Source organism: Vulpes vulpes, chromosome 11 (genome assembly GCF_048418805.1).
Source record: "Vulpes vulpes isolate BD-2025 chromosome 11, VulVul3, whole genome shotgun sequence".
NCBI lineage: Eukaryota > Metazoa > Chordata > Mammalia > Carnivora > Canidae > Vulpes > Vulpes vulpes.
In genome coordinates, this window is record NC_132790.1 from 74,370,770 (window position 1) to 74,384,401 (window position 13,632).

Here is a 13,632-nt window from a genome sequence, read left to right on the forward strand (position 1 = left end):
ATTCATATTTATAGTTTTACTAGAATAATAACATTCAGATACTTTATTGTGAATTTATCAGGGAAGAATATTTTTAAGTCAGTCTTCCCGAAAGAGTATTATTAAACAGCCCAGAGAAGAGAGTTCAGAAGTAAAAATATCTTTAGAAGGTGCTGGTTTAATCACATTTAAATATTTCTTTAACATTGAATTTCTCAGAGAATTTATAAAGCTAATGTGCATTTTGAATCACCAAAAGAGATATATTATCTTCCAAGTTTCATTTTGACTATATATATATATATTTTTTTATGGAATACTTAATTTTCCTCATTTAGAAAAAAAATCACATCATCTTACATTTGTAGAGTGGTTCAAATAAGAAAATGTTTTGAAAGTATCATGCTTTGCTATACAAAAGCCTTTCCTTCCCAAATCTCTTTAAACTACTTCTTAACAGTTCTGATCCAATTGATTTTAAGATGTCAATTTAATAACACTATCTTTAAATAGAAAATAAACATGTTAAATACACAGAGATTTTGCCACACTTACCAACTTAAATAACTATTAAATGGTACAAGCACTGCCTAATTAGTATTGTAAAAACACAGTATTACAGGCTATGCACTCTTTTATTCCTACTATTTTGAATTATTTCTCAGTGATCATTTTTAGGTTACCTTTGTGAAATATGTCACAGAATAAAGGTCCTGGGAAACATACTTTGAGAAGTTTTCAACTATTTTTCCAAATCTGTTATAATAAATTGTAGATACTCACTTATAGAGCAAGAAGATAACAATAGCAAAGAGTGGTAAAGTTTTTACTCCTTATGAAAATTAGTCATTCAAGGGGGATTCCAGGCTGGGATAACTCCAAAACTGTTGGCAGGCCAAAATCTCAAATTCTAAACTAATCTTTGTAGAAGGCAAACTGCATAAAAACAGGAGTGAATTTCCATTTCCTTGTCATGCTGCTAGTTAAAGAGTGGGTACTGCCTACTTAGAAGAATATCTTACTGCCCTGAGCATAGCAGAAATGTCAGTCACAAAGAACACAGAAAATATAGGGTCAACTGGCAGGGGGCAAGCTAGACTCCTTTGGTTTAGTAGAAGAAAGCAGTCTTAAAGAAAGCAGCCAACCAACCAAGTCAATGCTCCAAAATTGTATAAAATATCTTTCTCATAAGTGTCAGTTCTGGTGTAAACACATCATCATCTGCCAGTGAGCATGTAGTACAGAAGTGGTGGTAACCACTTAGAATTTCAAATATCTAAGGACAAGGAAGGGTGGAAAGTTCAAGATATAACCATATCCCTATGACAGAGTTGATAATAATAATAATAATAATAATAATAATAATAATAATAATAGTAATGATATGAAATATTTGTTAAGCAGATACTCAGGCATAATAGACATGTAGATTGCTTGCTCAAGTTCTTGAAAACTATGAACATGTCATAGGGAGTCTTTTTAGAGTGCTAACTTGTGCCTGCATCTTGGGCAGGTAGGGGAAGACATGGAAGGTTAACAAAGTAAAAGGATATAAAACAATGGATTGGCATATGGATACACTCAATTTGTTCACAGGCTGGAATATTGTTATTTGCCATTTAACAGCGATTTTATATCTCTTTACTATGGTTACATCTTCCCAGTGAAGAATGGTTTAAGTTAAAAAAAATTAAAATATATTTCCTTGACTTTATAGTTTTGCCAAGCTACCCAGGTAGACAACATTGCCATCTAGTGGTCTATTCATACTACAGCCACCACTTTTGGGGTGGGAGCAGGGGTCCTAACATAGCTTTGAGGGGGGTCTCAGTAAATGCAATGGTAATAGTGGTGCCAAAGCCACACCAAGAGCATACAAACTCATCCAGAGAAAATGTGCTAACATTCATTTAGAGAATCCACTCTGACCCCAAAGCTTTACCAGCTCCATAGAGAAAAAAGTACCACCACCACTGAAATAAGGGCTTGATCTGGCTCGTTTATTTTCTTCTGTTGAACTTTAAGATCCGTTTCTCATTCCTGTGTTCGCCTACCTGCTTGGAAACATTTTCCAAACATTTTTTCATCTTTACAATGAGGATGTTGCCCTATATAACCATGACCAACCATGTAAAGAAGCAGGTATCAGGTTACCAATGATAGTCAAGAACACCCCAGGGATGAGTGAAAGGGACAAGGGACATTTCTGTACTATCTTCCCAATTTCCTGTGAATTAAAATGAAATGAAACAAAACAAAACCACACATACACACACACACACACACACACCCACGAACATCCCCTCTACAGGGAGCCAATGGAGATAAAGCCTTAATGGAGATAAAGGATTTGTCTTAGAACGAACAAGAAAGAGCTAGGATTTGGTCTAAACATATGAAGATTTAAGGGACAGGGAGATAGGAAGATGCTTATAAGAGTGGAGCACAGATGGCTTCAGCTGAGGTTCCCAATATTCTAGAGATAAACATTCTTAGCAAGCATCCCATGGGGCCTCTTTTTAAGTTAAAATCAGATACTCCCTCTTCTCCTGATTGACCGTAAGGCTTATGTAATCCTTTGATTCTGCAACCAGGCCACCTATGGCAACAACCACCAACATGCCAAAAAGGCATGGAAGGATATGGAGAATCATTCCCAAGACTGGCCCATTATCAGACCACTGATGGGTTCTTGTCAAACCCCATCTCTGACCCTGTGCAATTAAGATCATGATGGATGTGAGAGTACCAACAAAATAGTCTTTTTTAGTCTATTTTTGACAAAACAAGGATAGAAACACAAAACATGGGCTTAGATCTGTTTGACTAAAGGAACAGTGAGAAAGCTGGAAGAGGCAATTTTCAGAAATCCAAATATGTGCTTCTCCAAAATTTGCATCAGAGGTTTAGTCATGCCCATGCAAATGGATCTTAGTTCAAATTCATGTCAGAATAATCTGGAACACACTTACTTCCTTTATGCAAATCTTCTAGGAAAGCAGCCGTTGGTTCTTACCTATAATAAAAAGAATCTCCACTGCAATGTCACTGACTGTTGTGCTCCGAGTCGTGGACAGGTCATCGTTGCCAATAAAGCAAACGTTGTAAGGTACGGTCACGGCAACATAAAACGTCGCCAACAGAATAAGCCAGTCCCAGCCAGCTTTAAAAGTGCTAAAATGCAAAAGTATGAATTTGGACTTTTTTGCATCAGAAACTTTATACTCCGGAAATGCTGGTTTATCTACAAAAACATTCTGTGGATAAAGACAAAAAGGAGAGAAGGGGACACAACATTAGAAGCAAGGATCACACAGCCTTAAACACACTTCTGTGAGGAGGATCATTCATCCACACAAGGCCAATGTATTTACAAGTGACTTTTAGAAGTTGGTGATGCAAAAAGTAGAGATGTATATACTAAAATTGAGCAGAGAGCTTTGTTATAAATAACAGAAATACACAGGATTATTCATGAATGTTAAGTGAATAATCTAGACTTTGTTCATTAAGAACAAAAAGATCATTTCCTAAAATGTTGCCTATGAACATCCACAGTTACAAGTATAATCCTATACACACTGGAAACACAAAGATACATTTATATTCCTATTGTCACGGGGACATTCCTTATACTTGTAGTTTTGAGATGACACTACCTAAAGGGTATAAATGACTGAAATTCTTCTAATAATAATCAAGTTACCATTTTTTTCCCAGAAAGGATAGAGATATATGATCAACATTCTATGGTTAACAGCAATTTACATTTCTTCCAAAATATAACCAGGTTGTGCTAACTACTTGCATTTTGCGTTGTAATTGTTGGTGAAGTTTCAAGTTGGGAACCCATATCTCATACCCTTGATTGGCACGGATTCATCCTGACACTAGCTAGCCCTTGTTAAGATAGCAAAGTAAGAAATGGTTGCTTAACAATTATTCAAGTCATAGGATGAGAAAGGCAGTGTTCACTGCAGCCAATGAAATGCAGAAGAATAGCTGGAATTTCATAGCTGCAAAAGCACTTCACTTTGAAAGCAGTCCAAATTGATGAACAATTCTTATTGCTATAAGGCAAAGGAAGGCCCAACAATAACATGTGTGGAAATTCGACAAGCCTATGACCAGATACTTGCAGACCTTGCTTTGACCTCAATTAATGAGAAATACAAGATCAGTAATGGAAACCTAAATTCGAAAGTTAAGTTGAATGAAGTGAACAGTTAAAAGTTTTGGAATATGTGTTACTTGCAGGTCACAGTATGTTTTCTTGTTTCAGACATTAAGGAAAGGGAAAATTGATGTGGAATGTTCAGGGATTCCTAAGCTATTTGAGGACTCAAGAAAGGTCAGTAATACCTAACTTTTTAGTGGTAACTGTTAGTGACCAAATATTTTTGCTACCTTAATAGTAATGCACCCTTTATCTTACATTTCTCCTTGGTAGGCATTTCCAACACATTTCTATTTCCTGTTAATATTCCCACTCAACCCACACAGTCGCCTCATAATGCCAGGATTTCATGGTGAGGGACTGTTTCACTACTCCCAGATGGTTCTTTGATACCCATCTGCCATTGCATCTAAGTTCCATTCAATTCCCTGATACCTGACCTGCCTCTTTTACCTCATTCTCTGGTTTCCAGAAACAAGTTTAAAGCGTGGGTTTTGGCATAAAACTGGGAAGAGGAGAACAAAGTTTACCTGTTGGGCTTCTCATTTAAAGTTTAGGCAGGTACATAGGAGAAGAAAGAGTTAGGGTTGGTATTAATCACCTGAAGGTTGATAAGTACTTCTGTTTAAAGAAGGACATGATGGATTCTCATATATTTTTTTTTTTCAAATATACGACATTAACAGAGAATGGTGGAATACCTCAATTTCTCTCTGAGTAAGTTGTTTCCTATCATTTTAAAGAGATTAAAACTTCACCTTGTTTGAGGGAGATGCCAGCTCTAGGAATGAGGATTGGGAAAACTCAGGAAGTATTTTCTTTGGATTATGCGGATTACATGAAGCATTAGTGATGCTGAAGCAAAAAGTCAGCAATATATTATTTATCTCCACAGGTCAGAAAATAAATCACACTATTTCATTTTTATAGGGTACTTAAAACATATTCCTTAAAATTATTTTAAAAGATACTAAGAATTCATTATACCTCAGATTAGGCTTAAATTGTGAAGGGATTTTCATCTCAAATCCTGCACATTGTGACACATTCACCTGAGTAAAAAAATGGATGCTTCTCTTCTCCCACAACTAGATTTGTAAAGTTTTATCAAAAATCTTTTGAATGGAAAAAAATTTCTTATAATTGGAAAGTATGCTTTTAGCAAGTTGGGGAAAAAGATTATTTATAACCCTGAAACATGGGGTTTGCCTAAGGAAAAATGTAACCAACTATTCTCAATTTTAGTTATATATTATTTATTAACTTCAAAGCATATTCTTTAGTACCAATAGTGTTTTAGCTGTGTAACCTCTATGAATTATAAATTAAAGCCAAAGCCTAACTAAGGTAACTGTTTCCTAAACCAGTTTTGTAACTTTTCTTTGAAACTAACTTTCCAATGAGCAAAGAGATGGGAGGATGTTTCTATAATCACTGCACCAAGTCCCAGGAAAGCCTTTGCTTGTTCACCTTGCCTTCCAGGACCACACTAGTATGCAGCTGATAATATTGGCATTTAGAGCACTCTCCTTTGAAGCCCCAAGGCTCTTATGATCTTTACATTTCCTTGCATTAGAGACACTTGCATCATCACATTGTCCTTGATAGAGTAACAAATCAAAGAAAGCAGAAATTAAGTACCTTTTCTAAGATGTACCAGGCAGTTAGAACCAGGACTAAAAGGTGTTACATCCTGATTCTCAAGCCTTTCTAATGACCTGATGAGTTCATTTACCTGTGGATGAATCATATATTCCTATTCCATAAGAAATGTATCAGAGAAGGCAAGGTAGAGGGCAAAAGCACAGTGGCTTTGAGTTAGACCATTCACAGCTGCATTCCACATCTTGCTTCTACTTTTGAAATCTTGAATGAGTTCTTTTCCATTATTAAAATGAACCTAACAAAAATCATATCTAGTACTGGCTTGCTGTAAAAATCAAATAATCTGATGTAAATAAAACGGATTTGTAAATAGCAAAGAGTTGTAAAAAAATATTGAGAATTTGTGTGTGTGTAAATGTTGTTATAACCAAAATTCCCCCAAAACAGATTGCTCAGATGATAAACGATCCAGGTCATTTTTTTCCTCTTCTTCCTTCTCTCTTCCTGCTGTCTTTAGCCATTCTACTCTGTTCTCCTTGAAAATAGATAGTGAACAGGGCCAGTCTTGATTCTACACATTGCTTTTAGAAGTAAGATACTATCTAAAATGTCGGAGTCACTTTCTTGATTAGACATCCTTACTTACTAGGTATTATTTTAATGCTCCCCCTCCTGTTTTTATTTCTTAAATGACTGGGAATTTAGCAAATCAGCTAAGCAGTGAACATTATGATTTTTTAAATTAGATTTTTAAGTACTGTTCTGTACTTTGTTGGGTCTAAAGGGAAAAACAGCATGTTCAGCAAATACGTTTTGAAGCTTAGTAATACTTGCTATGTTTAAATGATTTTCAACTAAAGGGTAGAAGACAGTGTCAGCTTTCGGCATTACAGAATCTCTGGCTAATATTTGTTTAGGTGCTTTGTTGGTTGACCTGCATAGAATCAAGCCCAGATGTGGTTACCTTTGTTTCTTCCTGGAACTTGTTTAATGTCACTAAGGCTGGCTTAGTAACTGAAGGGGGATGTAAATAGGAACCAGTGGAAGGATCCATAGATCAAGAGGTGTGTGCTCTTTCAAGTCTGTCCCTGGGCTCTCAGGAAGTCAATGTGACACCAAGGCACAGGTATCCCCAGAAAATCTTTATACTAAGGCCAAATTAAGCAGTGTGTGACTGTTAATGGTGATGGCTACCAGGTCAGCAGCACCAGCACAGATGATGGTCCTAGAGCCAGCCACAGGTGATGGTCCTTTCTGGTTTTGAGAAAGAAATCACGTGAAGCAGAATTAGGTTTGTAGAACTTCTTGTCAGATCTCCTACTCTTCTGGGTTAAGGAATCTTTCTTTGTCCACTATCGAGAAGTGGATACACTGTATGTCTGAGGCATGACTGTGCATGCATATATACACATGTGTATTATGTAATCTGGAGCTTCCTATGTAAAAAGTATAAGATGCCAAAAAATCCCTTGTGTCCCTAACCCCAGAACTTCTGGACCTAGATGGATTCCAAAATAGCTCTGCTTGTTTGATGTGACTTTTTCTAATGTCATTGGCAAGTCAGCACTCTGAATATTTGTATCTATGTCCCATAGTCACACACCCCAAAAGATGTATGTTCTGAAGACTCCACAATGCACATTAGTGATGTTAGCAGCATTTGAAAAATTATCTCTGAATATCGGTAACCAAATAGAGTTCTGGGTTTCTCAGTGACATCTTTCAGTGCTAAGAACCAGTTATAAAATTAGTGTGAAATCCTGTAAGATTTCACATGTAAAACTCTGCAGAGGATACCTTTTTAAAGCACAGTTATTTGCTATGGCTTTTGACAGATAAGTACCAGGTTTCAGAAAGTAGCCCTACCGTCATTTACTAAAAGTACAACTTTTGGCAAAACTGTGTGATATAAGGCATAGAATTTCAATTCCAATGTTCCTTTGTGTGAAATTTCCAACTCTGCTTCATATACGATGAAAATTTTTAAAAGGAGTAATGACTTTGGTTCATGGTCCAGCATTGAGTAAAATTAAATAAAGTGCAAATAGATGAACTAAAATTAAATTTGAGAAATTTTAACCAACAAACTACAAATGTGTAATTTGACTTAGTGCCTCATCTTGTTCATAAAATGTAACCAATATGTCCCCATTCACAGTGTCCCTTGTACCATAGTGTACTGACTATGGCAATACTTTGATCTCTGTGCTGTGATAGCACAATGATTAAGCACTTCTATTAAGCACTGCCTCATGATGGCTGACCTTTCCTAGTTTATTCTTTATAGGAAAGCACAATCCAAAGTGCAAAAAAATCTAGGAAAGCCAATAAATGAGTAATTGGAGCTTTTCTTTAGTGAATCAAATATTGGCACCAGGGGAAGTTCTCGCATTCACAATGTGCACACATACCACCTACGTTATTTATTTTCAATTTGTTCTTTTCTCTTCTTTGCAGGTGCCCAGAGATGTGATAAAGGACAGCTCGACTCCGTTTCCGTGCTGAGTCAAAGTGGGTGCCTGCTCTTGATCTTCCTTTGGCTTTGTCTGGGGGAAAATAAAACTCATTAAGAATCAATGAATGCGTCATTTCATCCCAAGAAAGTCAAGTTTTGACAGTTCCTTTTCAATGCACATAGGACATATTTTTCCACACTTAAAATTATCTGCTGCCTCCTAATGACATATATTTAATTTTAGTCCTTACAACTTATATATTTTGTCATCATCTTAACTGCATTAATTTTTTACAGTAAAACATACAGGAGTATAAGTTCAGAAAAACATTGAATCAAAAGTCAAAAAACTTACTCCCATTTTCCTGCTATTCCATATTCATATCCCTAATTCAGCTCCCAGTGTTTTTTCTTGCTATTTTCTAGAAATATATCTAATATATATATACTATATTAACATTTATATATTTTTTCTTTGCATAAATGGAAGTTTGCAATAAAAACTCTTTACATATTTTTTCATATCAAAGTAACTTATAAATAATTCTAAATATGCACATTATTTGTATTTATGTTTATAAAGTCAATTCATATTATTTTGGCCAATATTAAAGTTATATTGCTTTTTTTAAATTTATTTGTAGGAGCTGTTTGTGTACCAATTGCCATTTTCTTGTCATATATCCTGCCAATAGGATATATGCTCTCCTTTTGTTACTTCACTTTGAATTTTATTTATACAGTATACAAATTTTAAATTTTTATTTTGTCAGATTTAATGTTTTACCCATTGTGGTGTCTAGACATTATGTGCTACATAGCCAAATTGCCTTCACTAAAAAATTATATTAAAAAATTTATGCCTGCTCTCTTCCAACATCTTTATGTCTTTTTTATTTTTGACATTTAAATCTTTAATCAAATGGAACTCTAGTTCAGTAAAATTAGGTAGATTTCCAGCTATTTTATTTTCTTCCCAAAGGGCTATTGTCCACGAGAAAAAAAAATATTATTCAACATTAAGAAATATTTAGTCTTTATTTGGTCAGTCAGTCAACATACAATATCATCCTAAACAAATTGTATCTATATTACAGTGACTGTGAAATATAAAAATTAAAAACTATTATTTATCTAAGCCTCATCATCCAATCTCTATAGTATTACAAAGCCTCTTTGATTTCTCTGTTTCATAAAATGATGTGGTTTGGTTGCTAGAATGGGGAAGCCATATAACTATTATTGATAGCTATTGTGTACCAGGCCTTATTCTATTTATTATTTCAATTAATCCTCATAAATATCCGGTGAGATTAGTATTATTATCCTCCATTTGCAGACGAGAAAACTGAAAGGTCTAATACAATCACAGAGCTAGTAAGCAGTAGAGGCAATATGTGAAGCCAGACTGGTTCGAGTCCCTACTCCTCCCACGTGCAGCACCTAGCAGGAATACTGTTTGGTCTTGAATGTAATTTTGACTAATGCATATCATTGTCCCTGCCCATCTAAGCTTGAACTCCAAGTCTTTCAAAGATTTTAACATACCCAATTCCCACTCCACTCTGGCATGCTTTTAATGACCAGAAAATGGGGTGTTTTATTCCCTACAAAAATGTAATCTGATGTTCTATGGGTTTTTTTTAATTGTTCACATTTTGCTTCTTATTTTGAAAGAATGTTTAAGATAAAATATGGTACATCATCATAAGCTTGGATCACTAAAAACAAATTTAAAAACAAAGAACAACACCAAAAGGGGCATTTTTTTGGAAACTGAACAATCACATTTCATTGTATTGTTGAAGGTTAAGATCATGTTTTTGTGTGTTCAAGTTTTTTGGTCTACACAGAACTCTTGAACACTGTATTTGAAAATGTAACCATTAATCCAGCAGGGAGTAAATTTAAATATATTTAAATATGAAAACAGCCAGAGTTTAAAACAATGTCTTTAGGAATATGGTAACAAAGGCCAGCAGGCTGCTTATATTAAATCAATTGGTATCAAAACTCCAGGTGGAATTACAATGCTAACTACCAAAGGAACCAGATTAGAGATTTATGACAGATAATAAACCCATTCCTTTCTCACTGGAGAAATCAAATTAAGACCTGAGATTCTTCCAAAGAAAACAACAGCAATTTTATAGTCTTAAAAAGGGGCCCTTCAAAGGGAAACATAAATCAAAAACAAAAACAAAAATCTGTCCTGGCTTTAACAGGAAAAAAAGTTTTCCTCGAAAAGTTTTAGTTACAATCTAATCCTTGTGCATAATTGAGGTTGAAAATCATTTTACCTCTGTGATCTAAAATCTCCCAAACAGAGGCAGCTCTTTCTGCCCACAGATGTTGTCCCTGTGCTTTAATAAAACCAACCTTTTTACACTGAAAATACATAAATAAATAAAAATAAAATAAAATCTCCAAAGCAGAGAAATGAATTTAAAGTTCTGCTGGGCTGGTGGCTCCTGGCTTAAAAAAACACACAAATAGACTAAGAAGCAACTTATTTAAAAAAAAAAAAAAATATATATATATATATATATACACAAAGTATTCATGACAGCCATAGGTGTAATTTGTACATATATGCAAACATATAAATATATACATATATATGTAACATAGACATGTGTTGTGCATATAACCGAAATAGGCCAAATATCCATAAACAAAAGAATATATAAACAAACTGTGGTAGAGTTATGACATAGAATATTAAAATTCTATTAGCGGACATATGTGGGAATAAATGGAAAATGAATGAAATAGTGTCCACCTGTTAGCACAGAAATATCTCAAAAAACATAATAATGAAAAAAAAAATAAAAAAAAAACATAATAATGAGTACAAAAGCAAGAAATAGAACACAGACAACAAGGCAACCTATTTATAATGTTCACACACATGTAAAACTAAGTAACCTATGTTTAGAGGAATATATGTATTATAAAACTACACATAATCAACACACATACATGTGCACTAGAACTAGATCCAGTGGGTGCCTGAGCAGTGCAGTTGGTTAAACATCTGACTCTTGGTTTCAACTCAGGTCATGATCTCAGGGTCATGAGACTGAGCCCCGCATCAGGCTCCACACTCAGGGCAGAGTCTGCTTCAGATTCTCTCTCCCCCTGTCCCTCCCACTCATGCTCTAGCTGTTTTTCCTACTCTCAAATAAAAAAACAAAATCTTAAAAAAAAAAAATTGGATCCAGGAAACCAATTTACATGTATATTATATATGTACTGTATTTTTTTTAAGAAAAAAATATTTCACAACAAATAAAGGACAAGATTAAAGTGGTATCGGATCACTTAGCTGTGGGAAGATGACTCAATTCTTTGGAGTGGTGGCCAGATTGGGGGGTAGGGGACATGAATCGCTTAAGAAAAATTACTTAGGGTAACAATCTGAAAAGAGTTAGTTGTTAATAAGACAATACAAGGGGTAGCAGAGGGAGGAACATTGCTGACAGCAAATGAAAGGTGTGAGGGCCTTGGGCATAAAAGAGTTCAGCATCTCTGAAAAACTGAAAGAAGTCCAGGAGAGTTGGCATATAGAGAATGAGAAGAAAAGAAGTAAAAGGGGAAATGAGGAGGTAGGCAGAACAGAAAGATCACCCATCACCCGGGCTTCTCAGGCCCCATTAAGAATTTTGCCTTTTACTCTAAGTGCAATGGTAAGAGTATTGTTGAATAACTCTTTGAATAAGAAAATAACTCTCTCTCTCTCCTTCTGTATTGTGGGTCTTTCCCTTTCCTATAACAAGCAGAGTTTAGCAATCTAAAGTGGTGGAGCAGCTCTGCCATCCTTCACAAGTGGCCCCCATCTCGGAGTCCAAGGCAGCTCCTGTGGGGGAGGAGGAAGAGGAAGTAAGTAGAGGGCATGAAGCTTCCTATAGGAGCCAGAGGTCACTCCCATCACTTTTACTCATCCCACATTAGTCACACTCAGCTACAAAGAGGTGAGGAGACAGAGTCACTAGCTGGGCAGCCTTGTTCCCTGTTGAATCTGTGTTGTAAGCTGGAGAGGGTCCTATTAATAATGGATGAGTTCTGGGGGATAATTAACAGTTCTGGCACATGAAACCATAGCAAGGTTTTAAGTGTTCAAATGACATGAGAAAATTTGAATTTTCAAAATTGCACATTAAACTACAGTGTGGAAACTGATTAGAAAGAGTCAATAGAGGTCGTTAGGAATCACTCAGGTGGCCATTTTAAGTCAGTTGAACACAGGCTCCAGCGGTAGAAGTGGAACAAAGCTGACACATTCAAAATATATTTAGAAAGAAAAGTTGCATGGCTTTGTCACTTAATAGATTATGAAATTATCTTGCAAGACAGTGACAGGAAAAAATCTAGGCCCTTCAAAACATAATAGGACAACTATGAGGCTAAAAAGACTTTGAAAAAGAGAAATACAAAGAGGAGGGAAAGGATAGTTGTGGTGTCAGAGAATCTGAGGGAGAAGAATGGTTCAAGAAAGAGAGGCCATAGTGTCTTCACACCTCACTTTGAGTGATTCTCCTTAGAGAATCCACTTAGGTGGAAGAGACATCCCATCACTTTCTTTTATAGGAAGGAGGACATTGGTGGCATATACATGAAGGTGGACATACAGGTTTGATGGCAGGAAGATGAAATAGCTCCTGTCTGAGAAATTCTTTCTTCCTTTTTCTTCCATTCCTTTTGTCTTCTCCCTTTCTCTCTCCTCCCCTGGACTTTCTTTTCCTTTCCCTTTCTGTGTTTCTTTCTTTCTTGTTGACTTTGGAGGTGCAGCCAGATGCTAAGGGTGAGGGGTAATTAGCACGAGCTGGTAGTTTGAAGACAAGATGGAATGCTTGAAATATTTGTTGTAGAGGATGGGCTGTCAAGCTCAGTAGGGGAAGGGATAGATTTGTTGGAGAATTTGCCCCACTTGAGGCTGCTAAAAATAAATTTGAGTGATTCAGAGGATTTAGAGGATTCCCATCCTCCATAACTTAGGTATTATACGAGCAGTTCACAGCCACTTGTGTCTGGGCCAAAATAAAAATATTGTTGGTCCTTTTGGGTTTGCAGCTTTGTCAGATAGATATAGAGAAAATACAGAGATGCAAGAGAATTTGGGGTCTATGTACAAGAGACATTAAAATGATAAACCATAAGTGCTAAAGCAGAAAAAAAAATGAAAATAGTAGTGAACTAACAAAAGGAAGAAAATAACTGGAAGTCACCATCAGATCACGAAAGGCAAATGACTTATGTATAGGGGAATGTATGTGCTATAAAACTACACATAATCAACACAGGAGAGGAGGTACTATGTTCATAACCAATATGATGAAAGAAGCAATTTCAGCTATTGAGCAATACCAAGTAATGATAATTTTCAGGAAAAAAAATTAAAACTTACATTTATACT

At 35.6% G+C, this 13,632-nt stretch overlaps 1 protein-coding gene across 4 annotated transcripts in view; it reads right to left on the reverse strand.

The window, feature by feature from the left end:
- KCNH8 (potassium voltage-gated channel subfamily H member 8) overlaps positions 1–13,632 on the reverse strand; it is a 400,632-nt gene that overhangs the window by 175,475 nt on the left and 211,525 nt on the right. For all 4 annotated transcript variants that reach the window (XM_072726752.1, XM_072726751.1, XM_026006436.2 and 1 more), the window contains exons 4-5: positions 8,180–8,307; positions 2,996–3,236 (exon numbers count right to left, since the gene is read on the reverse strand). In XM_072726752.1, coding sequence (XP_072582853.1) covers positions 2,996–3,236; positions 8,180–8,307 — 369 coding nt within the window. The remainder of the gene's footprint in view (positions 1–2,995; positions 3,237–8,179; positions 8,308–13,632) is intronic.